The sequence below is a fragment of the Mugil cephalus genome, chromosome 12, assembly GCF_022458985.1.
Source record: "Mugil cephalus isolate CIBA_MC_2020 chromosome 12, CIBA_Mcephalus_1.1, whole genome shotgun sequence".
NCBI lineage: Eukaryota > Metazoa > Chordata > Actinopteri > Mugiliformes > Mugilidae > Mugil > Mugil cephalus.
In genome coordinates, this window is record NC_061781.1 from 3,271,772 (window position 1) to 3,298,493 (window position 26,722).

General features: G+C 41.1%; 1 protein-coding gene across 1 annotated transcript in view; it reads left to right on the plus strand.

The window, feature by feature from the left end:
* The first annotated feature begins 13,326 nt into the window (after positions 1-13,326).
* Positions 13,327-26,722, plus strand: part of LOC125017363 (inactive dipeptidyl peptidase 10-like) — a 100,973-nt gene continuing 87,577 nt past the window's right edge. The window contains exon 1 of the mRNA XM_047600395.1: positions 13,327-13,559. Coding sequence (XP_047456351.1) covers positions 13,503-13,559 — 57 coding nt within the window. The 5' untranslated portion in view covers positions 13,327-13,502. The remainder of the gene's footprint in view (positions 13,560-26,722) is intronic.

The window sequence follows — 26,722 nt, forward strand, 5'->3', positions numbered from 1 at the left end:
TGATGGTGGATGCTGCTGTCCATAACGTCACTATTGCTCTTATTGTTGTTGCAGTGCCTCTCTGTCTTGGAGCTGGGAGGGATCTAAGCTATGGTCCATTTTATTATCCAAATATCATATGTTGATCGGTGCGATGGTGGCAGCGGCTTGTTTGGATTAGCCACTAGTCTAGCCTGGATATCCGGGCAAGATGCAAGAGGGTCGGTGATGGTGTTGACCTCCGGAGCAAACTCTACTCCCAAAGCTCTTCAGCATGCGCACGGTTTATCTCTATAAATGTGGTTCTGCCAGCATCGATCATAAACTGTATTCAGAAGCTGTATCTGTGGTTAAAGACAGGTTGCTGTGACAAAGACGTACAAGAGTGATGAGACTAACAAGACTGAAAAACAGAAAACACCATTTTTTCGTAACAGAGAGAAGCAGCAGCATGTGTACACGCTGCCATCTTGGAGCTTTCATATATTCAAATAAATAGTTCTAATAAGGATGTTACATACACATCAAAGCTGTCAAAACAGGAGGAACTGTGCTGAATTGAATTGCACCTTCTGAAATATAGTCAGACTGGTAAATATAGCATTTTGTATTTTATTTCTTTTATTTGAAGATCCTCTTTTGAAGCCGAGATGTGTCACATCTTATTTATGTACGCCTGATTTTGTCTGCACAGTGAGATCCAAAGTAAAAACGCAGTTGAGTATTAACACTGCATAAATGTATGCATGCTCACTGCAGATGCATATTGCTGATTTATTTACATGCCCTGCCCGTAGGAAGGCGAAGAAACGGAAATAGCTACAAGAAGTGAGAACAACAACAAGAGAGGCCGCAGGGGAAATGGTGAATTTGGAGTTTTAGAAAATCATTTGATCCTTCAGAAAAGTGCAGAAATCCTCCAACGGGCCCAGAAGAGCTCAACCTGATTCATTTAAGATGTGTCGACAAAGGCTGTGCTGTTGACATATCTTAATCCAGCCATAGAGTGGTAGAAGGAAATTAAAGGTTGTGGGTGTGACAATTCAAAGGTTCCATCATCATCAACTTCAAGCTAAATATTGCCTATTGTGTTTGCAAATTTTCATTTGTCCTCTTAATAATGCATTTTCACAAACTCTATCTGATCACACTCAAAGAGCAGCTTAATATAAATCACAGCTGAGTCAGAAAACATCATCACATTGGTGTATTTCTCTAAAGTCCTTAAAGTATGTTCCTTTCAAAACAGAGCCAGACCTCACCTTCATGTCTTTGATTAGATTTTTACTTGATGATTATTTGTTCATGTGCTGCACGATCAAAAACTCCTGCTCAGAATCTCCCACTGTAGAGTGACTACTGAGAAATGAAGTGTGTGACAGCAGGCAGCAGGCCTCTTTATACATGATCCATTTGCAGACAGGCTGCTAATCAATTAGCAGAAAGGGCTCTTTGTGCTGAGGAAAACCGAACTGTTGGCAGATGATATATGTTTCTTTCATCAAGCTAAATGCATCAATATATTCTAATGGTATTGGATAAACATAAAAGAGTCTGCTTGTTTGTTTTGATCGAATTTAGCTTCTGGGCACGATCCTGTTTGAAAACATGTGGTCTTCACCGTGATAAATAATTAGATGTGGATTTAAAATCACCTCAGGTCAAAAAAAGCAGTCAGTGACCTCCTGCTGTTTGGGCTGCATGCTTCCCCAACACGTTAGCCTTCTTAAGATCTAAAACAGTCATTACATATACCTCCTGGTTTGATGTGTGAACATGAAAGTGATGATGAAAACCAACAGATGAAATACAATGATTAAAGAGATGCAGGAAATGCTGCACTCCAGGATTCTTGACAAGACTCTGCAGGTCACACACGCACGCACACACTTCAGTGGGCACTACTTTGTCTTCATTTCCTAGAGAATCACTGGGTTATACTTGCCATTATACTTGGCGTAAATTCACGGCAACACTCGCTGCTGTCTCCTGGCGGAAAGGAGTGTGGGCTTGTGTACAAATTAAATTCAACAAATAAATAATCGTATGGACAAAGCCAGACCTGACATCGGGAGCACTAGGAGAGATCTGAGTGGCTACATGTGTGGAAACACTAAATAAATAGCAATACAGGGAAGTTATTTTTCTCTTGGAACTCTGACAAAAAGCAGAAGGAGAAAATCCGCTAAGATGTTTTGTTTGTGTCACCTAAAGAAACAAAGTAATTACGATCTGCAATTCTTGCAAATCTTCTGCTATTACAAATCAACATTGGATGAATAACATAAATAAAATTGTCTTTGTGGCGCATACTGGTCTATAAAAGGCAGAGGACTGTTTTCTTGTATTGAGTAACTTCTCGCATTATGATCTGCTGGTTTTGTAACCTCTGTGTTGAAAACAGCTTTCTGGGTAGAATTGTGAAATGCATGCCCAAAATATCCATCAGGTTTCAGGCAGGGTAGAGGTTTGTATTTCCCAGGAGGAGGCGTTTTTTTTAATCATCCATCTGTTGTCTGTCACAGTGTGTAGAAACAGAGTGGGAACAGTTATGCAGTCAATGGTGAGGACACAAGTGCAAGACACAAAGTCCAGACAGACAGGATGAGCAAATGAATTCAGTGATGACTTACGAAATAACTAAAGGTGCTGCAGAGGGAAGCAAATCCAAACACGCAAGTCTAATAAAAATGAACTCAAACCAAATGAGAAAGCATAATCCAAGGTACACGAAATCAGGGGAACAACAAGCTGCAACAACTGGACAACAACAGCCATGACAAGGGAAGGACTGGGTTATATACACACACGGGGTGATGAGGTCAGTTAGACACATAAGAGAGAGGAGCACAAAAGACATAAGGCAAGACAAACGTAACACTGGATTTGTGGATATACCAGCTGGGCTCAAAAAGATATCCAAGGATTTGTTTATTTTTTAATAAGGTTTAACATTCTGCATGATGTTCCCACTTTGAGTGACTGGTGGTAGCCTGAGCTAACAGGTAGCGAAGAGTTGGGTGGGCGGATCTCAACGTCCTTCTCCAAATAGAGGAGATGGATCATCAATTTACAATACAGCTCTATGTTTACCTTTGTCTACCACTCAAGGGCAATGAGCCATGTATGGATTCATCGATCTTGATTTTATATATAAAAATAAAAAAAATTTGAAAAAATCTACTTATGTCCTACAATAACACTCAAGGGTTGAAATGTAGATTTCCCAACTATTTCAATGAGTTTCCTGTAAAGGGTTAAACTTTAAATTTGCCATTGAGCAGTTATAATCGACACAAGAAGCTGGCCACAGAGGTCTGGTGAACTCACAACCTTCACACGTCTCGTCCCCAGTAGCTCCCTCAGGAACCCACATACTCTGCAGAGAGCTTTTAATATGGTGTTGGATACCAATGGGGCACTATTGGAAGATTCAATCAATAAAAAAAACCTCCATAATTATCGTATACGAGCTGTCTCTGCACTCCTCTGTTCTTCCTCTCCCCTGCTTCCCTCTGAAATGCTCAGATTCACCGAGCGATAGTTCTGTAGTCTGCACCGTATACTTCCGTGGCAGAGCGGGGTGGGCAGCAACACAACTGGGCACTGCGACCATTTGGTCTCAATACTGTTGAGACAACTGCACAGGGGATTTTTTTTTCTAACTCATTTGTTTATGACCCCCACATCCATATCTGAAATATCCGCGTGTGGGTGGAGTAAAGCTCATCCAACATGGTGGCCATGGCTCCGTCCACTTCGGGGCAACAATAGTCATTGGAATCCTGACAGTGTTCTTCTGCAGAGGTATATAATCTATGATTGATATACTCAATCATAGTTGATTGCATCAATAAATATCACTGGACGTACCTGACATGCCGTCAGCCGCAAAATGTTTATGATTGTCAATTCCTGCCACAGCCTGCTCTATAACTGTTATTACTGTCGTCCATTATCTTCCATCAGAAAGGCCGTCAGCAGATTTACAGTGAAACCTTGCTTGAAAAGATGACATGAGTTCTGCAGGTATCCAAAGCAAACGATGAAAGTAATTGTCACAGCACAAGATGAAAGGCTTGGTAAGTAAAGGAATGATAGGATCAAAATATAACAATAACAGAAAAAACTTCCTAATATCTCAACAGTTAGGAAAAAACAAGACAGAAGTGAAGAGTTAGAAGGTCTTTGGATTAGATTGGTGAATTGTAGATGCCAGTTTAAAGATGTAATTCAAGTAATTTGTCAGACCAAATGGGTTTTATTGGACTAAAGATATTTGAGTTCAAATTAGTAAAGTGAAGTATGCGACTCTGAAAGTGATTTATTGTCATGGGCATTTTTAATAAGAATGGGATTGTATGACTTTGTGGTTTCATAAGTATTATCAATATGAAATGAAGTTGACTCAATTAAATGTATTACCATTAGCACCCAGTGTGGTAGGCCTACACTTTTATTCTTATATAATCACAATGGTCATCCAGTGTCTAAGCCCTACTTATAAGACAGAAGTTTCTCAAATACTAGGTCAAAAATCATTAAAATATAATACAAATTTCTCCATGGTGCCTGTGTCGCTGGTCCAATTCTCAATTCATCGCAGATGTCTTGCTGCGAGGGCTATTCCCTTTGTGGATTTACTTTCTCTTCCCCCTTTCACTCTGTAATTACAAAAAGTCTTAAATAGACCCGTGCATTAATCATTTGCTGTCAGCCATGCGCCCGTACTGTACAGTGAAGTGTGTCACGGTGCCAGAGCCGAATACCGCAGAGGAACCACAGGGAAATTCAATCCAGCTTCTTGCTGTGAATGTGGATTCAAGGTTGAATCTGTACTCCTTCATATGCCGTCATTTGTATTCAGTAGTCTACAACACGGTTGAAACACAACATTTAATGACACGTTTTCTAAAGAGCATTATTGCATTACTGTGAGATTATTGTGAGATATTTTTTTTTTATAGCACAGCAATGTGAGGGACCTCCTCTCTATTTCTGCACAGCCTCCTGTGTATTCCCCTACCATTGGACCTATGTTACCACTGCTCCTCCAACTCACACACCTCTGCCTTATTCATAATTAATGTGCTCCATATGAGAAGGTAAGGGAAAACACCTCCAAAGAGCGAACGTGAAAACAGGCTTGAAGAGTCAGACGTTTAAACAGAATGGTAATGTGAGTGTGGTGCTGCATATGACCGGGTTCTGATTAGAGCCAGCCTCCACTTTAAGAGAGGCCAGAGATGTAATCAGAATAGAGACAGTAAGGTCAGCCCACCTAATTCACTGAGAACAGAGAGTGAGCACTCCCACTGCTCCTTTTACACCACACTCAATGCTCACAAGTGGATGATTTACAATGCTGTTTAAATGCCGGATCAGTGCAGAGGTTTTTTGAAAATTAGAAACCTTGTTCATCCAAGGTGGTACAGTTTAGAAATGTCAAACTTACTGTTTCATTTATATATATATATATAAATACACACACACACACACACACACACACACACACACACACACACACACACATACACACACAAGACTGATTTATGTTGACTCCCTTTCAGAAATTTGGGTATTTTCCTTTGTTTTGTTAGTATGACAAAGCAGACCAGCTGCCATTTGCTTAACACGTTTGGTTTCATAGCAGTTTATCATCGTATATTACACTGGTACACGTTGGTACACGTTGTATACCAATCAGACACGCTTCCCCTCGTTTTCTAGAAATATACATTTTTCCACTGTGTCTGAAATTTTCTGCATGCACTTGCAATCTTGCGTTTCCTTTGTTTTGGTCTATAAATATGGACAAACGTCCTCACTTCCTTGCATTGGCCAAACTGACGCTGTTTTCTCAGGGATACAGGCAGCGCCATCTTGCGACTTTGGAGCCAGAGTCGGATCGGTACGGTCTGAGAGCGGAGCCACGGTATCGACGACCTGACCACACTTCCTGCAGACACACTCACTTATTTGTTTAATTGACACTCCACTCAGCTCTACCTCGACCAGTTACAAGGAAATAATGGATTATACGCATTATTTGTTTTTATGACATATACTGCAGCCAGTCACCAGTGGGAGCTCTACTTGCTTTGGCTTCACCTTTGAGAAGCAGTTCCTGTCCGTATTTACAGGGTCTATGGTTCTGCCATTTCTAGCCACAAGTGGCAAAAATCATCTTCCAGTGAATCTTGTTCAGACCATTTAAAAAGTGTTCTCATGTTCATTTAGGGAAGCTGTTGCTAAATTAGTTGAAGTAAGTTAGTTACGGTCACTGACTGACAGTTCTCAGTGGCTCAAACTCCAGCAGACTTGATGGCATTCATTTTGAAAAAACAGACACCAGCCAGAACCCTGTTTCCCTGGTGACCACATGGCAGCCACCCGTTCTTTAACGAGGTAATCCCAAAGTATTACAACAGTAATAAGTCAATGTATTAGGAGAGGGGAAATCATTATCTAGAAAGCAGGGGAGGCAGGTAAACAGAATAGAGTACAAATTGTTGCTGGGAAGTTTCTTTGTTTTGTTATTAAAATGGCAGCAGAATGCAGGTAGATCGGCTATAAAGATGGTATGAATTTCTTCCCCCTTGTAAAACTTTTCTATTTGGTGAAGAATTCTATTTACCATTACAGGATGATAAATAAATAAAGTCTAATGATCAACATCCTACAACCATGTTCCAGGAGCACTGACAGAGCCAGGAATCCATCAAGGAGGAAAGACAAGCACTTTTGTCTCATCTGTTTTGGGGAATGGTGGCATCCGTCTCACACTAATATCCCTCCTCCGTATGGGAGGTTATAGAATACACATCAGACGGTGTGGCCATTGCTAATGGAAACATCGGACACAAATAATGCTGTCTGGCATTGTGGGTGGCGGGGAAGGAGATTTATTTAATGACTGTGAGCGGCGGTCCAGCTGGCGTGGAAGTGTAACACATCAGACACGTGTGAGTAAATAGCATTTTCTCGCCTAGGCGATAGTCAAAAGAAAAAAAGAAAAAGATGCGACCGCTGCAGAATGTACAAACACACATTCAGACTGGGAACGATACGAAATGATGGGAGGAGAAATGAAGGAGAGCTACGCCTGACTCTTCTGTTTCCTGTAGCCGATTGAAGGAAGCGGGGGCCAACAGATTGATGCACAGATTGTGACATCAGGAGGTCAGGTTTGGACTGACGCAGCGCTGCTCTCTGACCACGTGCTCGCCCGCTTCCGCGTGCCTTGCAAAGCTCTTAGCAGCATCGGCGGGGAATAATCCTGTCACGTAGATCAAAGAGGAAACGATCATCATACCTTGAAAGCGTGCGCACGCTGCGAAGGAACGAGCGCTGAATGGCACAGAGGAACAGACGAGACAGATTAAAAGGAATCTCTGAGTGGATGGAGTTGTGCTGAGCTGTCACCGTGGAGGAACACCACATATCTCTATGGGGCCATAATTGAACGCAGCTGCTTTAATGTGCTGCCTTCTGTATGCAAGTCTATCATTTATTCATTGTCTAAAAATGATGAAATGAAAATTAGTTTAGGAAAACAATCTTGACGTGAGGGTATAAATACACCCTAATCAAAAGAAACTAAAAATAGAGAGGCTCAGAGTTTCTAAATTAGGAACGGGACTATAAGAAAAAAAGAAAAAAAAAACAACAACACACAATTGTTATGTAACATCAGGGACATTATCCGTGGGCCACGGATCTGAAAAGAGTCGGAGGGATTAGTACACTTGGCACCGACGTGGGCAAGGCCGGTGTGGCAGGACAGAATGCACTGAATCCGCTTATTGTAAAGACGCGGAGCTTTTTCTTTAAGCATATCCACCACAGCAGCCGAGCTCTTTGAACAGACTGGGTGTAATGGTGCACCGTGGAAGCCGCTTTCACAGCTTCTTTTTCCTTAAAGGGAAGAACATGCAGGAAAATGCCACCATGTGTGCAAATGGTGGGTGGAAGCAGGAAAAAAAAAGACTGTAGTGATGGATAGCTGCCTGCTCAGCTATAAAGCACCACGCGCGGCTTTTCTCTAAGACAGTATAAACGCAGAGTGTGCAGAAAATGGTCTGGTACTATGCTCTTCTAAATGTCATTTTAAAGGCCTACCGTGAAGGCTGGAGTCAAGAGCACTCATGTCAAGAATGAGAGTCTAACAACACACCCAGGTCAAACGAGTCAGATTTTTAGAATTCTTTCTCCATAGATTGTGATGCAACTGTATGAATTTAGAGACGAGTGTGATTGTCCCATTACAGCATGAAAGCAGCCACACATACCCTCAGGTAGAGTCACAGAGAACTGCTGCTACATAAAGACACCGTAGACAGAATCAGACAGACTGAATCCACCGATCATTTGCGTTGAGAAGATTTAGGAACAGGAATATTATTTTCACGTCTTCACTTCAGTTTTTGTTCCCTTTAACATTTGACTGCATGTACAGAGAGGCTAAACATCTGCAACACCAAAGAGTTATCATATTCCCATTTAAAAAAAAAAAAAATGCAAAAACAAAAATATTAAAGTAATATTTTGCATTAATATTTCTAGGTCAAGTGAATAAGGGTTTATGTTAGGACGTGTGTATTTGATCTGCCCCTCAGAGGCTTATTCAATTAATCAACATAAAACTATTGTCGATCCTTTTATATACACGTGTGTCTCACAGGTTTCTATCAGATCAGTGTTTACTAATCAGCATCGTGATCACTGGAAACATGACCAGGAACAAAAAAGAGGTGCTACTGTTACTAATCCCCCTATGAATATATTATTATGTGCGAGACACACGTTGGGTACCGGGATGAAACGGAGAAATCCGGAGGATGGTGGCGGGATTGTAGTGAACGCTGCAGCTGGAGAATTACCAGGATTTAAAATATTCATTCCAAATTCATCATCGTGATCAGAGGCTCTCCTCCGGGAGGTTAAATTAGTCCACATAAATATTTGTGTAGTTCAGCAGTGATTATTGATGATGAACCCAATCTTTCTTAAATATGATGTGTTCTCGGGGACGGAAGAATTGAGAGCTACAGGAGTACACAATGCAAACGTATGGCTTATCTGCTTTTATTTAACTTCCTCTTACTGTATGAGTGAACGCTGTTGACTAAAGAACGACCGTTACGTGAGAGCAAACGGTGGCATGAATAGTGTGTCTGGATCAACTTCGCAAACTTATTTTCCAGCCGCTGTTGGAGCTAAAACATCTGCTACGTGGCCGTTTGATTTCCCCCTTCAACAGCTTTACTGAACTGTGACCACTGGTGAACAGACATCCAAGGCGTGTTAACAGAACGCTGAAGAGAAAATAGAGACAAGCGAGCAGAGTTATTACGACTGACAAGCACTATCCAGGCAGGGGTTTTGGGAGGCGGGTGAAAGGATAAAGGACGGCAGCTCAGGGCATTGCCCCTACGTATTATGTGCCTGACAATTACGCAAAAAGGAGAGATTAAGATTAAGTTGAAGCACAGAAGATCTGTGAGAGTGTGGCAGCAGTAAATCTTTGCAGAATTTGCAAGTGAGCTGGGATTATTTGATTGTGAGGGCACAGCACTTATGACATAAGATAATTATATATACATACATATATATATAGTGTCATATACTGTAAATCACAAAACATGTGCATCATGGGAACTTTGTTGCACACTGAGCGTCGTCCTGTGGCTACAAGAAAACAATTTCACACGATATCCTTTTCCGTTGCCACTGTCTGCCTTTGTACTGCCGTGAACTTCCTGGCGACATTTTGGCATTTGACTGTCGGACAGTGACACATTTCCTCTCGCACCTCGACCTTTCATGCATCAAAAGATCGCATCTTCGTCTCCCAAACCGCAATACATGCTCTCAAGCGCAGGGAAGCAGAGGCCTTCAAAGGACTTTTACTCATTGATGTAGAGATCACCAGGTAGACCGGACAGACTGGACAGCTCCCAGCGCACAGCCACGGGAAACAACTACCACTCTGTAGATGAAGGTGCTACCGGCATGATTGTCTCGGCCACACACTTCCCTCTTCCTCAGTGTTCCTCTATCTAAAGGTGTGTGAAACATCTTCCAAGCATGGTCCATCTAATTTCATTGCTTTGTCCGTGGTTTGAGCTTTCAGACAAAACCCACATGTACTTATTTAATTCAATTCAATTTGGAAGCCAGGTACACCCTGGACAGGTCTCCAGTCTATGTCAGGGCTAACACAGAGACAAACAACCATTCACACTCACCCCTATGGTCAATGTAGTATCACCAACCTAACCCAAGCAGGTCTTTGGACAGTGGGTGGATACCGGAGTACCCGGAGAAAACCTACACAGAAACAGAGAGAACATGCAAAAAAGAACCTTGAACAATTCAGTTTAATTCATTTTCAATTCAATTCAGTCCAATAACAATTAAAACATGTTAACACACGGGTAAGCTAATGCTCTAATTAATTTCTGACAGTCGTCACTGTGAAAATCCACTTCAGAACTGTTTTTTTTTTCTTTTTTCTTTTTTTGTTTTTTCATATAATAGCACGGTCAGAAGACCTGTAATAAGATGATTGCTGCTCGGATACATTTACAACAAACTCCAAGTTCAAGGCCCTCTCGTCACCAGGGATAACACCCAGAGAATGAATCATTATTACATCTTTTTTTCCCCCACTGAAACAGAAAGTCAAGATCTGCAGCAGTGTAATTGCATTTTAGGTGCAAAATGTCCCTGGTACACATGTTTCTAGTGTTATAAAACGGTATGTTATATACTGTTAAGACCTTTATAGATTTGTATCTTCAATGTAGAGCCGTCTTTACAAAGATCTTAATTGTTATGGCAAAGCCAATTTTAACAAGCAAATATAATTTTTGAAATTTGGTTCTGTACATGGTAGCCCCCACCATTTCCAGTATTGCAAATTATATGAAGTACATCCATGATCTTATTTTCAGTTATCTGACCCAGACGTACACACAGTGATGTTATATTGTGTTAGGGTGAATTTGGATGCCTGAACTAAAATCCCCAAATCCACTCAGTAACCTTCAGGACTGCAAGGACAAAGTGGACAACCTAGGACTTCATGGATGACAGACACTTTTCAGATCCAAACTTCAGTCTGAGTGAAAAAATAAGATGTTATATTGTGTCTTTGAAGGTAGATCCTATGATAATCTCATAACAATGGTGATGGGATGTGATGAAATGGGTAACTGAAGACTGGAGGTGACAGAGGTTGACCCCAGCAGAGAGAGGACAGCTGTACAGTTAACAGCAAGATCATTAATGGCCGCAGTTGAATTTGCAGAACCTGGGAATGTGTGTGTGAGACAGAGAGCGTTGTAAAGGAATGATTATTAAAAATAATTAACCTGACTGAACTGACCTTTTTTTTTTATTTTTTACTTTCACATACCTAATCAAAACCTTTTTACCAAATTTCAGCAGGAACAAAGTGCAACAAAGCAACAGTGAGTCATAATAACAGGAGTACCAAGTGGCATCCTCACTGAATGTACCACAGTCATGGTGTTAAAAAGAATAAAAAATAATGATAATAATGTTGACTGCTCCCAGAACAGGGAGCTCCAGGATAGAAAGTACTCAGGGTGGCACTTTGAGAACATGTAGAGAACAAGGAAGTCAGGGCAAACAAATTGTAGTGATGTTTGAGTGACAGTCCTGTGGTAGAAAACCAGTCTCTTTTTTTGTATCTACATGACATTGTAACATGCATCTGCTCACTTCTTCTTTGCCTCTCTATATGATTTTTTTAAGGTGTATGACAGTTGTATACCTTTACTGATACACGTTTGCCGTTTTCCCTGCAATTCCTCTCATCCGCATATTCTTTGCAGGGAACCAACCATTTATGTGCCTGCGTTCCATCACCATAACCTTCAACATGTTCAAGGTGATTCACATAAGAGGTTAAATCCTCTCCCCCGCTGGCTCCGTCTCACCCCCCACCACTGGCAGCGCCTAAGCTCCAGAGAGATCCCCTCCTGTCTGTTGTTTCCGTGCATATACATATAATGAAGATGCTCCATGTGGTGTCAAATCAACAAGGCCACAGCTTCATCCCCACTCGCCTGTCATCATCATCTCATTATTTCTCCACATATACCAGCTATCGTTTTGCCCTTTGCCACATTGTCTCTGTCTCACATCTAACGCTCTAGACTTTGTTTTGTTTCCTCCTCTCTGTTAATGATTGATGCCGTATCGATTTTATGAGATCTTTCCTGCTCTGTTTGTAGTTATAACTCTGACTTCTGTTTGTCTGTCTTCCCTCACCCACCCCGACTACTCCTTCCTGTAGTAATCAGTGACATCTTATGTTATCTTACGTTTTGACCCACAAAATGAGTCCCATTTTTCATGAGTGTTATAATCAAATCTTAGTATAAACTACTCCCCATCAGCTTTAATTACAACCCTGACACCAAGGTCTGGAAAATAATTAGTTCCTTTGCTGTGCCGCTTACAGTATTTCTTCCAGTGATTACTTTGGATCAAGGACGCCACCTCAGTATATAAACAAATCCAATGTATTATATCTCGGTTGTGATTTGCAATTTTGTGCAGTTCCAAATCTAAAGATGAGAGACACTGCAGTGGTTACCTTAGCTGGAGACAACACAGTTGCCCAAGGTGTTTTTGTCAGAACTTGGGTAAATTTTTTTACCTCACAGCTAGAAGCATTTCAGTGGACAGAATAACAAAATGAAACAGTCTGGATGTGTCATTATTTGGTGTCTAGGACAATCACTTGTTTACATGCTCACTTATCCTTGTTTCCCTTTTTCCCTGTGCTGTACTATTAATTACTGCCTGTCATAGATTAAATGTATGGCTGATTTAAACGTTTTAACGCTTAGCATGCTGTCTGCTTCATTTACGTCACAATAATACTAATTATATTACGTTTTCAGTACCAGACTGACTCCAAAATGCGTAAAACTAATTTTTCAAAAATCATCATGTTGTGTGCATGCCTTTAGGCTACATGTAGTCAGCCGTCGTGATCAGCTTCATTACCTATGTTGTGTTTTTCAATGTTCCATATAAAATGGTAATCCTAACAATAAGCCGCGCATCGTCCACACCACAAGCCCAGTAACGATTTAGAATCTATGAAACAAACACAGATTTCAATGGATGGTTAAGCGTTACATGCCTACTGCAGCCCGCCGGCTCGTAGATTATTGTGTTATCTGTCTTTTCGGGCTAAGTTATCAGCATCGAATGAGTGAACGCTGCGCTCACAGCTGGCGCACAAGCACAGAAAGTCTTTACGCACAAGGCACCATTGGCTGAGAACCCATGCGTGTCACAGGGAAGACGACGAACCAGTAACCAGCCTGAAACGAACCGGTTAACTAGTTTCAGTGACTCCGTGTTTCTCGGCCAGTTGGTCTGCGTGTTCAGTCTCAGCTGCTGTTTGTCGATCGCAGTCTGACCCGGCGCTTTTTACTTCTTCTCTTCTGGCCCGGAGCTGTCCACGGTGCTGAAAGATGAACCAAAGCGCAGGAGCGGTGCAGCACACGCGGAGGTACTCGGTGGATGACAAGGTAAGAAAACGACCGCACTGGTGACCCCACCGCCTCAGTTTTAATTCCTTATCTGACCTAAGCGGCATAAAAGCGGACACATTCATGATTTAAACCCGCTAGTGTTAACTTTCAGTCTTGGGAAAAGTTGTTTGTGACGCTGAACTTTTATCGGGAAAAGTAAGTTTCACCCGCTCGAATAACTTACGAGGACGAAAAACTATGGGTGAACCGTTTAAATAGCACAAAGACTGTGTTTGTACTGTTTTACAAGCACAGATTAAAGAGCTGGTCAGTGTCAATAAATGATTTAACTGAAACGCAGGGAAATGGTGTTCCCGATTGAGGATGCTCTCTCTCCGCTGCTTCTGCTTCATTAAATTATTTATGCGCGTTTGAATATACAGACAAGTATGGCGGGTCAAACATTAACATTTAATTAACTCTACGTGCATTTATTTCCTTCTTGATATGAGACCAAGCAAAGTGACTTCATCAGATATCACTGTCAGATGCTTGGAAAAGACAATCGGGAAGAGTTCATGACAGTAAAATATAGTCTGTAACCATTCTTCACATCGCAGAGGCAGCTACGGTGCAGTTTTAGACTTGAAGCTTTACTTTAACTTTCCCCAAACTTGCATATGTGTGTGTGGCCACCGTAGTCACACACACACTCACATACAAGTACTGTAAAATTCGCATGTTATATCTAAAATAACAATATGTTGAAATTTGCACAAAAGTGACAGGTAAGCTATTGTTCAGAGCTTTTCAACATCAAGGGAATTCAAACTGCTCCCTTAAACAATAAAATGCCATTAAGACCGGACCGGAAAACAAAGCAACACAAAGAACAAAGTAACATGAGCTGAACAAAATTGAACAAAGCGAGCAATAGGAATGTTACATTCAGGTCATTACTCTGTTCAGTTGGATTTGCTTCCATTCATGTCAAAGTTGTGTGGAGCTGCTATTTGATTGAAATGTTGAAGAAATGGATATTACGAGATGTTTATAGTCAGTGTATCAAAGTCATTAGTCCTGTATGTTCTAAATATAAAAACCATTTGACTGACTGATCAGTTGTGAGACATCATCGTGGTAGCGTTCATTTTCCCGACTAATGCACAAATGGTATTACCAGCTCACCTCTCGTGTGGCTGAAAACGAAGCGACCTTTCAGGAACAGAAATTAATTTCAATCATCTTGGCTACATGCTACCTTCTGTGCTTGTCTCATTATATTCAGAATCCTATAGCTATTAAAACCAACTGAAAACAAAATGGAAATTGAAGATAATTATGACATTTCCTCCCTTGGACATTGGAAGAAAAATAAATGTGTATACATTGCTTGGAGCAGTTCATTTACTTGCCTCCTTTGGTCCATTAAACTGAGCGTGAGTGCTGCAATGCTTCCTCTGATAGGGGCAGTTTTCCCAGAGATGTATTTTGAACGATGTGGGCGTCATACACCTAGAGTTAGGGTCTTGTTTTGGTGTTGCCAATATAGTAAGATGATTTCACTCAATCTGATTAAGACAGATTGTGTACACAGGTACTGGAAAGGCTTTCAGCTCTGTGTGAATTTGTCAGTTCAGTTTAGGTTAGGCTAGACTGAGCTGTAAAACAAGCACACCTCCCACTAATATCCACATTTATCATGAGCAAAGTCTAAAAAAAGTCAAAGCAGTTTGCCGCACAACATTCTCCCGACTCGACTTTCCAAGTACTCGAGGCAAGAGTCGCAGCTAAGAAAGAAACTCCCTCACCAATTATTCCTGCTTCTCTCATAACAATATCCACAGTTATGATCACACTGCTTCTTCTGAGCTGCAGTTTATGCCATTATCTTACTTTGTCTGGATTCCTCAGCTGGAACGTTGTTATCAAAAGAGATATGTCCCCAGGATGTGAAAGTGCTTTGGGGCTGGACTGTGTCTGCTGTGGGAGACAGATAAAAGGCACATGTCGTGTTTTGGAACAGTGCGTGTTTGCCACAGCATGTCTGATCAAGGCTTCACTTGGAACTTTTACTGTTGTGTGCTTTGTTAACTCGATGTTTTTCCTATCTCTGCATTGTGATGCGTAGATAAGGACAATTTCCTTCTCATCCAGCATTGTTCCCTTCTTTATCGGCAAAGAGAAAAGTAACAGTAAATAACCCCTGGTGCACTAAACATTGCCAACCATCATCATCCGACCAGACTCACATTTTATGATTTTTATGATTTTAATCTTGTTTTGTTTTTGTCCTCATGTTCGTGTACAGCACTTTGCCAACCGTGTTGTTTTTAAAGTGCTTTATAATAAAGATTGATGGAACGATCCAAATCTGTTCTTAACTTAGTCTGCTGAAGGATAAATTCCATGTCCGAATGCTCTCACACATGCCCAACAACTGGCCATAAAGTGCATCATGCATTACAGGAAAATCTGAATCCCAGCATGGTGAGACATTTGTTTGTTTCCTGTAAATACCGTTCATTTTAAGGGGACTCGAGGTGTGCATGGGAGTGTGAATGGTTGTTTGTCCCTCTCGTACCTTGCCTCTCGCCCAGTGACAGCTTGGATGGGCTCCAGTGTCTTGTGACCCACTAGAGGATAAGCGGTTGCAGAAAATGAATGAATGAGGCACACACAATTTCAAAAGAATTATCAACCCAGAGATTTCATAGACTTATCTGAGATCAGTGGACCACTGGGATGTCGTCAGTGATTGTATTTCTGCAGCCTAGAAATGTAGTAATCCACTCTTTATAGTTACTCTAAAACACAATATAAATTGGATTAGCCATTACATAAATGTTTATACATATATATATATATATATATATTCCTCAAATGTAAAAGTTACGAAACCTTGCACAGAGAAACAATGTGTTGGCAGAAACGGTCTTTTTTTTTCTTATTAGTGCATCACTGAATAATGTATGGATAAAAGTGGACCAGTTTGGTTCGTGGTTGACACATACAAATTATTCATGTGTTGGTGTTAGGTGACAGTTAGTAGCTGGTATAGACATCAAAAGTCAGACTCGTAACTACGTTTTTCTTCTTCTGCCATTCTGACAGTTACAACACAGCTTTAATGCATCCCCAGCGCTCTCTAGACAGGATGAAGGTCTGGTTTTAGATTCATACCCATAACATCAAGACTTGTAATCTGACCAGAAACTGATATACTGCTTTTGACTCAGTGTCAGTTAAAGTGCTTAAATGGGGCTTTTGACTAATTTCAGTGAGGCCAAATAAGCACGAGAAGCAAGACTGCTATATTCCAACACATGGGGTGTTACCAAGACAATGCAGGGTGTTAAGTTTGGACTACAGAGCAGCATCAGTGACTAATCAAATGTGCAAGCATGTATCCCTGGTGGGCTCATTTGTAATGTGAACAGAGCATTTCTTCTGTTTAGGGAAAAACAAAATCATTGTGATAAAGGATAAAATAGTTACAGCAGAGATATTTGTTGCCTCTGTTTAATTGAACACAAACACAAAGAAGTACTGAAGCAGAAACACACTGCCACCGAGCGGACCAATCACCGCTCTTGCGGTGTGTAGTTACGGAGGTGCACGTCAGTCACTGTGTAGGTGTTTGTGCTGTCGCTGTAGCCTCTGCGCCAACTTAACGCAGAAGTCGAAACTGCCCGTTAGCCGTTGTGTGAAGTGCAGACAGCTCAACACAGTTGTCCAGTCGCCACCCAGTGTTTCGGTGGTGTAATTACACAACAATATGGACACATCAGCGGTTTAGGTATAAATGCTGTTGACAACATAACCATCTACACGATAGCTATGCCGTAACATGCTGCAGTACTGTAAATTAGGGGGAAAAAGTTTGAAATGGGAAAACACAGTTAACTTTGCCTTCAACCCCAACATCCTCACGGACTGTTGTTTTATAATTACTGTGTTGATTAACTTGCTCCTTTGTTTCTGTTGTGGCCACTAGAAGCCACATCCACAATCAAATACAACTAGGTTGTAAAAATCTATTTGGCTGAACCATCCCACAATGTTATCTTTTATGGGTGGATAGTTTTGGAAATAAATAAATCAAAAACAATACTAGCTGCTAGCACACTAGCCTGGAAGTCAGACCAACTTCCCTTTACAAATGTTTTTAACACAGTTGGTCTGGAATCGTTCTGTTGCGAACTCGTTAAGCTCTGGCTCCGTTTATTGTTTGTGTGGCTACACCAGATTACTGGCTCAGATGACCTGGGTTAATTGACTGTTGTTTGGTCAGTCAAAATGGATCAAGCCAAGCCACACAAAGGTCTGGCTGTTAGCTAAAGTGGTAATAGTTACAGTCAGCAATGTAAGAGACATAAGCTTTGTCTGTGTTCTTAATTGTGAAACAAGAAACAGCTGCTGTGAGTATATTAGTCTATCTTTGTTCAACACATCAAGATAACAGCCATGGGACAATTGTTTCTTATTCCCTCTCTCCAGCATTGTACAGATGAAACAATCCTGGATGTGTTTAAGTGGAACCAGAATGCAGCACATTTTGTGTCCCCCCCGGAAATGGAACCAGGGCAATAAAGTTATTTTCAAAGATAGCCTAGCGTGTTAATCGAAGGGAATTCCCCTTGGCACATTAGCGCTCACCTGAGAAAAACCCAGGCCTCACAGCGAGCTCCCATCACGGGACAGATGGGCGAACAGTCAGCCTCTCGTTGCCTCAGAGTGTTTGAGGAGAACGACTGAACGAGAACCCTTCACCAACATATGGAAAGAACTTCTGACACAGCGCCAAGCTCTCCGGGGGTGTTCAGGAATTAAATCAACTGTGAAAACTCTTTCAGCTTCATCTCACTTGCTTTACGTGCACGTACAAACCATAGATGAATTAAAAAAAAAAAAAAACATGAACTAAACATTGGAACGTTTTCTAAAGGTCAAAGGGGAAAGCAATTTAAAAAAAGATTAAAGTAAGACGAGACTTTATTGTAAAATTGTGCCTGAGACTTTTTGACCAGAAAATAAACTGTATGGCTACTTAGGAGTGAAATTAAACTCTAAGCATGTTGTTTTTGTTTTATTTTTGATTGACAGGAAAGCAAGACAGTATAAAAGTGAAGTGCTTTCAACACTGAACCTTGCGACACAGCCAAGGAGTGTAATTTCACAGCTGCTATATAGTATTTGACAAGCGGCCGTGCTTTTTCATCTTCAGTGCATGCACGGTTGTTGACAGACGTCAGAAAGTCCACAACAGGATCAAAATTGCCAGTGAAGGTCTGCAGAGATGTTGTGTGCCACGTAGGATGAATCCAGCTGTCAGCGTTTTTATGTTGTTTTTGTTTTTTTTTGTTTTGTACAGCATTGGCTGTTTTCCACGTGATGAAGTCATGAGAAAAATCCTTGAAGCTCGTTCAGCGCTCAGTCCCTGCCAGCTGTATCTCCAGTTTGTTGTCCGTAAGCTTCTTAGATTTTGTGGGGGCACTGTAATGGGAAAACAAACAATAACGACCGCACAAAAGCGCGGCCCTCGTCCATCAGATGAACGCGGCGGGTGCTAGCTAACTCCACCATTATTGTCACTTTCAAGCAGAATTAGGAAAATGTGTTTTCGTACCCTCCGCTCTGATGTTCATCAGGCGCCTTTTTTACTGAAATATCTAAGCAAATTACAGCAGCTTCTCTCTTTAATGTCACTCAGATCTTTTAGTGTCAGTTCCTTAGAAGGAGGTGTAATCGATGAAACAGCTGGAAAGCCAATTTGAGTCTTGCCCTGAAAGGAGATGATTATGATTGCAGTTTCCCAGCAGCCTTGCTCTGCGAGGCATGTGGAGCACAACGCTGAGAAGGCAGGTGGAGGGGAGGCATGCGATGCTGTTGACTTGCTTCACTGTCTACAGTGCAGGTGCGAATTGTTATTCTCACTGCATGTTGATTATGTGGTATTCACATGTTTCATAGAATATGTAACTGTCTTGACTGCTTGAGTGCGTTTTAATGACACAGGCCCCGAAGTCAGTGAGGTTTAGAAACGGCGCATGTATTCTGTAAGCTACAGCCCACCGGCTCTTTAATGCCGATGTCTCTCGGTGGAATACACACATTGTTTACTCTGAGTAGCTTGTTCATGGGCTTGCAGTCGAATCCACTCCTGAGATGTGCTCTGTGTTATAAAGAAGACTCTATCATTCACGCAGGACACATTTATCTGTGGAAGATTTGGGGAAACAGCAAACAAAAAGCCGCCATGAGCATCTTAAAGTGGTTGTTTGTTCAACATGGCAAACCGAGGACTGCACGAGGGACATGTTTTAGCGCCTGCCGTCAGGATGGAACAGTTAAACGAAGCTGGATTTAATTACCTGCGTTTTTTAGGTATAAAACATGGAGCATATTTATTGTCACGTACAATTCAAGCTTCTTAACCTGTAACCAGCTGCTACCACAGTCTGCGAACCCTCTGTTTGCAGACTGTGGTAGCAGCTGGTTACATTTTATCCACACGACTTCCTGGCGCACTGTATTGTCATGATTGTTATAGAAAGTGCTTGTCTTGACATGGCTAGACTGTGTAATATAGGAGATAGTCTGATTAATAACTGTGCGTTAGTAACATACAGTGGGCTGTGGGGGTTATTGTGCTTTAGAAGAGTAAAGTAATTACTTTAGGAATGGCTCACATGTTCTGTATACTGCGTCCCATGGGCTCTACATTGTCTTTTAGCGAAATGCACACATTGTTTCCTGTAGATTGTTCCTGGGCTGGTTTCGTAATTGAGTGTACTCTACTGTGTTATGTGGAGTAGGAGCCTTTCACATTCACACGTCCTCTACATCTGTTGGAGGGGCTGACTGAGATGAACCCAAACCTCTGCCTTTTCACTACAGCATTTCAACTGATGGGTCTGTCTGTAAGGCACATCTTTCAAATTGATTATATTTACACTGGTTGCTGTGGAGCTTCAAGATCTTTTTTTTTTTTTTTTTTTTGCTTTGCCATTGTCCCCTCTGGAAATCCCCTGTGCCAAACTCCACAATCAGGCAAGCATTCATCAGGGGCCAAGAGTTCAAAGGGACAGGGAAAAGGTTTGTGTTCAAATCCAAATTTTAAAATGTATCATTCATACTTTACAGTAAAGAAAAGCAAAGAGCACACAAGTCATCATGGATCCAGGATACAGTACAACGGTACGTTTGTTCATGATGGTGCAGCTGCGTGTTTCTAAAGTATTATTAAAGACAGAGAAGCAGCAGACAGCAAATTTAACTAAAAATAGATCAGATGTACTTTAAAGTTTAAAGTGTAAAGACAGACGCCAAGACTAGCTTTTCTTTGTGTCTGGATGTTTTTCTTTTCTTTTAAAAATAGCTGTAGCTGATGGCAGGGGATTCAGTCACCTTTCTCATGTGTCTACAGCAGTTCAGAACTGAGCTGTGTTCAGTTTTTGTTTTCTCCAGAGACAAAAGTCAGACAGTCGTCATTTCATCAAAAAAATCTGAAGCAATAAAATGGCAATTTTATAGTTATAGTAACGCTGCAAAACAATTTCACAATAATCATTTTCACAAACTAGCAGAAATGTTAGATGAGTATGGAATTTAAAACTACATTTTACAGTTTTCATGACACAGATTTCCCTCCGATTTCCATTTTACTTCAAGTCCTGTAATCAGGAAGAGGTCACGTATTGGTAATGCATTTTAAAATACGAACCGTTTGCATGACTAACTGCTGTGTGATTCAAACTGATTGCAAATTCCAAAATGTCACTGAATTAAATGGTCTTACATAACGTATTTTTTTGCAGCTCTCACTTAGGTATTATGCAACACTTTAATCAGGACTCAGGGCATTTGGAATCATATATGAAAGTATTCACAGAGTGGGTTAGAAATGAACTGTCATGCAGTATTGTTCTGTTACTCTCCCTCTTCATGATAGACAAAATGGAAAGTTAATCTTTCATCAGGACATTGCCTAACCCACAATTTCTTAATTTACTGGAATTAATTTGTTAATGTTCAACTAAAACCTTTGGCTAGAAGGTCTAAATGTCATTTTCAACTAACAGTTACATAAACTGTCCCAGTTGAAGTCCCAGGGTCTCAGACATTCACAACTTTTTTTAAACTTCTTATAGAGACTTTTAGATCATGAAGCATGAAGATACCATACAGAAATAAGACACATTCCATCCTTCACTCCCTGAGGGAATTAGAATTACTGGTATTTAAGCTGAACAAGTGTATTTTTTTTTTATCACGGATTCAGTCATTATTAAAACTATTACTGTTCATAAAAATAAAACATTCAAACTCAGCAACATTTTTTCATTAATCGGTATAAGTATAAGAATCTTGTTTCCGATAAAGACCCTCAAGTTTGCAGGAGCAAATCTTCATGTTTGAGCGAGCGCATGCTTCACTTCCTTGTCAGAGCGGTGAGGGCTGATTCACTCACTGAAGCACGGGCTTTAATTGAAAGCCCTTTAAAATGGATTTTTCAGGAGGGGTGCATTGTTCTTATGAACAGCATCCTTTAGAAACCAGACAACTTTCCAAACTGGGTCACGATAACACTTCTCCCAAAACAAATTCATTCTCTCATTAAAATCTGCAGATTCCAACTGTAATTATGATAATTTGTTTCCTTTCATAATTTCGGAAATGTCAGGTCTTTCTGCAAGCCATGGTCTACATGCAGCGCTGCATCTGAATATCTGAAGATAGGTGTTTCATTTCTTACTCATTCTTTTTGGACACTTGCGGTGCTGAACAGCACACCCGCCCGACGTCGCTATATGCTGTGGAGGTATAATTTTGAGGGATGTAAATTTCTATTCACAACATCACCTTCTGCCTCTCCAAGAATAGTTGTTAATAATATGCTCAACACGTAAAATTTAGCAAGCGGAGGAACAGAGCTGTGTGAGAGAGCAAAAAGAAAATATTCAAACTGACGTTGTGAAAAGGACAACTGTAGAGGATGCAGTGACTGTGTCAAAATAGAACAAACTGTGTGAGTTGATGAGGGGAGGACGGGGCCGACTCCTGATCGCTGAGGGCCAAACTCTGGGGAACTGAACTCCAGAGGCACAGACCTCATAGGCGGTTTAGACTTCTGCGTTACGCTGGCACAGAAGCTGCACGTACCCTGTGCAAACTCTAACGCCATAACTGATCCCCAGAAATGTAACTTGGTGCAGCGATGACGCACACCACTAGAGCTGTGATTGGTGCTCTTGGTGGTAGCACGTTTCCGTGTATTTTATCATTATTTCTGACTGCTTCTCCATCTGCGCAGTTTTCGAACTGATAGTTTTGGATCGATAAAGATGGAGCACAATGAGGAGCAATTCAGACGCCACTGTTGCCGAGTGCACAAATATAAATGGCTCACGCCGGCGCATGCTATATGTGGGTTATGGCGTAGTACTCTAAAAGACTTTCACTCCCTAAATAGAAGCGTGTCCCTCTGTCTCTGCTGTCTTTATGAATGGACACACCGGATTATTAGTTATTCAGTTCTCAGTGTAAATCTGGGTCAGGAGAAGTGGCGCCAGGAGCAGAATGATTTGTTAGGGAAGGAACATGCTGTGTGTATAATGAGCTGTGTTTTCTTTTTTTAACTAACAAGTCCATCTACACCCTCATTAAAACTAAATAAGTAATCATATTCAGATTAATAGACGCATATTTAAAACCTTGTGATATCTGTGTCGCCACTGTGTGGTTTAAAAGTAAACAAACAAACACAAACTTAGCTGTAATACATGTGAGCCTCACTTTTCAGTGACTAAGACCCCACAGATCTACAGCAGTTCACATCTGATCTTTGGCTAAGTAGAAATACAATTATTCGCCACACACTCAAAGTGGCATAAAGTGAAAGTGTGCATGTAATCCAAATAGATTTGAACTTCTAAGTTATGTTTGGTCCTTTATCTGGGGGAAAAAAAAAAAAAAGGTTCTTTGAAGGTTTAGTGTAGCTGAACGTGTACGTGCAAGGCATAGACGGAATTTGAATGTGTTCATCTTTCATCTTATTACAATCAAAATTCCAGTCACGGTCACCAGTCTATGAGGGCGCTGTGGTGTAGTGGTTAGAGACGCAAGTTTTCCCCCAGCTGTGTCCATGACTGTGGTGAACTGAGTGGGCATCTAACCCCCAAACTGCGCCAACCGTCAACACTACTGTGTGAGCGAATGGATGAGTCAAACAGCAGGAACTAATTTCCTCATTGTGGGAAAATTACAGGTTCCAATTATTATTAATTATTCAAGGATTGAATTTTCCATTGTCTAATCATGTCCACTTTTGACCTCGTTTCATGGCTTGGACAACTTGAATGTTTTTGTTTTTACAAAAATAATAATAAAAAAAAAGTACTGATTTGGATTCCATCATATTTTCTTTTAACCAGTTTTACGCTGACACACACACACACACACACACACACACACACACACACACACACACACACACTTGGAGTATGGGTAATTTCGATATCCTCAATTTACTTATTCATGCACAAACAAAAAATAGAATATTATTATAACCAAGAAAAATCTGCTTCTGATTTAATGTTGAAATCATTACAGCCGGTGTTTGTTGAATCTCATAACTATTCAAGAGTGTGTCTAAAGCTGGTAATGAATCATTATGAACTTATTAGGAGCACCAGATGGTGCCTAAACTGCTGGATTGGGAGCAAATGGAAATTACTTTTGAACTGGTTAATTTTAGCATCACATCAGCACAACTGTAGCTTTGAGGTCTTTCTTTTCACCAAACCTACCAATTTTAACATGCTAAACCAGAAGGAGTACATCTTGGTAAGAGGGTGTGAACCTGAATCCACAAAAACAGAACTGTGATGATTCGCACCAGATGGCGTGCTGAGCCCAAGACAATAACGCTACCGCACCTGCTATGGAACGAACCCATTTATCACACCAAGGGAATTTTGCTGCATGATTTAGATTTGACATGGAGGATTTTAGTGTTGGAAATGCTTGAGAAAAAGACAGGTGCTAAATATGATGTCTCACCAAGGTGTTAGCCCTGAAAAGCCTTGAAAAAAAGCTTCACTGACTCTTGAGATTCATCACTACCATTGACGTCTTAAGAAGAAACAGACGGAGGGCAACAAGCTGCTCATTCACCTGAAACAAAGATGGTCAGTGGCATATATGGGAAAAAGTGCTTTTTTTCACTTACCACACACATGCAGGGTACACAATAAATGAATCATACTGTTCTTCTGTTCAAATAAGTTTTGATGGGTGTGGGCGTGCGCTTACCTAACCCAGGAATACAACCATGCCACAGTGTCGCAGACCACAATCGCTGTAATTGGTCGATTTGTTAGTAGCGTGTTTCCACTTCACTACATAGTTGCTAGTTGGTAGCTGACAGACATTTTTTTGTTGTTTTTTTCAGTTGGATTGGGCATCTTAATGTGTTTTGCCCCTGATTTTGGTAGAGGGGAGAAGTGTTATTTGACATGTAGTCACATATCCCATCACTTCTTACCTACCACTGTTGGCTAGGCTAGTTAGCTGGTGTCTCTTTGTTGGTTGCTAGGGGTAACTGACGGCGAGCCTGCTGGTCATTTTTTATTTTTATTTTTTTCAGTTGGACTGGGTTTGTAATTGTGTTTTGCAGAGGGGAAAAGTGTTGTCTGACATGTAGTCACATATCCCATCACTTCTTACTGGTGTCTTCTTGTCTTCAAGGGATTGTAACATCTCATACTGTGTAATAAAGAATGTTTCCGACTGCTTCTCCATCTCCGAAATTTTCTAAGTGATTGTTTTTGGATCAATACAGGTGGAACACACTGAGTAAAGGTTAAATGAGGAGGTTTGGGGGTGTAAACATTTGTACGACTCGTCTTTCAAAGTTTCAGTCGCCATTGTTGAAAGTGAAGCAGAAAATAGAAACGAAAATTATCTATCTATATATCCAGTTTTATTGTTAGTCGTTGATAAAAGGAAAACTCTTTTTATATCTTAATGGTATAGTGTGTCACACACAGCTGCACTGCGCTTCCATGCACTTCCTCCTTCAGATTGTAGTTTCTGCTGTTCCCGTCCCAGCTGGCTGAGCACTATCTTGTTGCAACAAACCAAAACCGACACAGTCATTTGTGTATGTTGCACACACAAGCCCATGTGCACTTAATCTGTTTTTGGATACCTGTCAATTATCATTACACCTAATAGGATACGGCTGCTTCCTTATCTTCCCAGTTGTTCACAGGAGGAGTGATTTGAATAAGTCAGCCACTGGAACGGAGGTGCCTCCTCTCCACTTGTTAATAGCAATTGTCAGCCCATGAAAGGTTTCTCCAGAACACAGCTGTTGTTTTCAGCCGCTGGGGGAAAAAATTGTGGATGGCTTCCATGGCAACTCAGGAACGGTAGGCGCAGTTGGAACAAATGCCTGTGAAAATGTGCTATGGAAAGTTCAGAAAATAAATGGGGGGAAAAAATAGGAAAAATGACAAGAAAAGAAACCATGAAAAAGGTTAGCCCTACCCTCCCCCGCTGGCAGCGTTTTAAAATGTATTTTTGGTGGCCCGTCTGAGTGCCTGTACAAAATGCTTTTAGCACTCAACTTAAATAAAAAATGTGAGCAGGAACTGGAAAAAAAACATTGCTTCACACGATGCATATCCTTGAAGCCAAACATTCTGTGAAGTGGCACTGATGTTGACCGTGTCTGCTGACCAGCATCACTCCATCCACGACTCCACCAAACATCCATGCTCTGAACATCTAACCATAGCCGTGCCTTGGTGATGTGTGGTATGTGCTCTCAAAGTGGACGTTTCAGAGATCACAGAGTGCGTTCCTGGATCCCACTTCCCAGGGATCCAAATACTCACGCTGCTGTGAAATCATCCATCAGTTGAAGATTAGCTCCAGATACTGCGCCTAGCAGGAAGCTAACCGTTGGGTTTGGATTACAGATTTGCCTTAATCCTACCACTCAGTGAGTTTATCAATTTATCGATACACTGGCTGAGAGGACAAGCAAGCGGTTTCTGATTCCCCTGCGGATTGAATCAAGGCCAGACTCCCTTTTACCACCAGGGTTGTTCACCTTCACATGACTCCACTTTCTGTCCAGTACGTGCTAAAGCCCTGTTTATTCCTCATAACACACATGCACACACACACACACACACACACCACTTCTA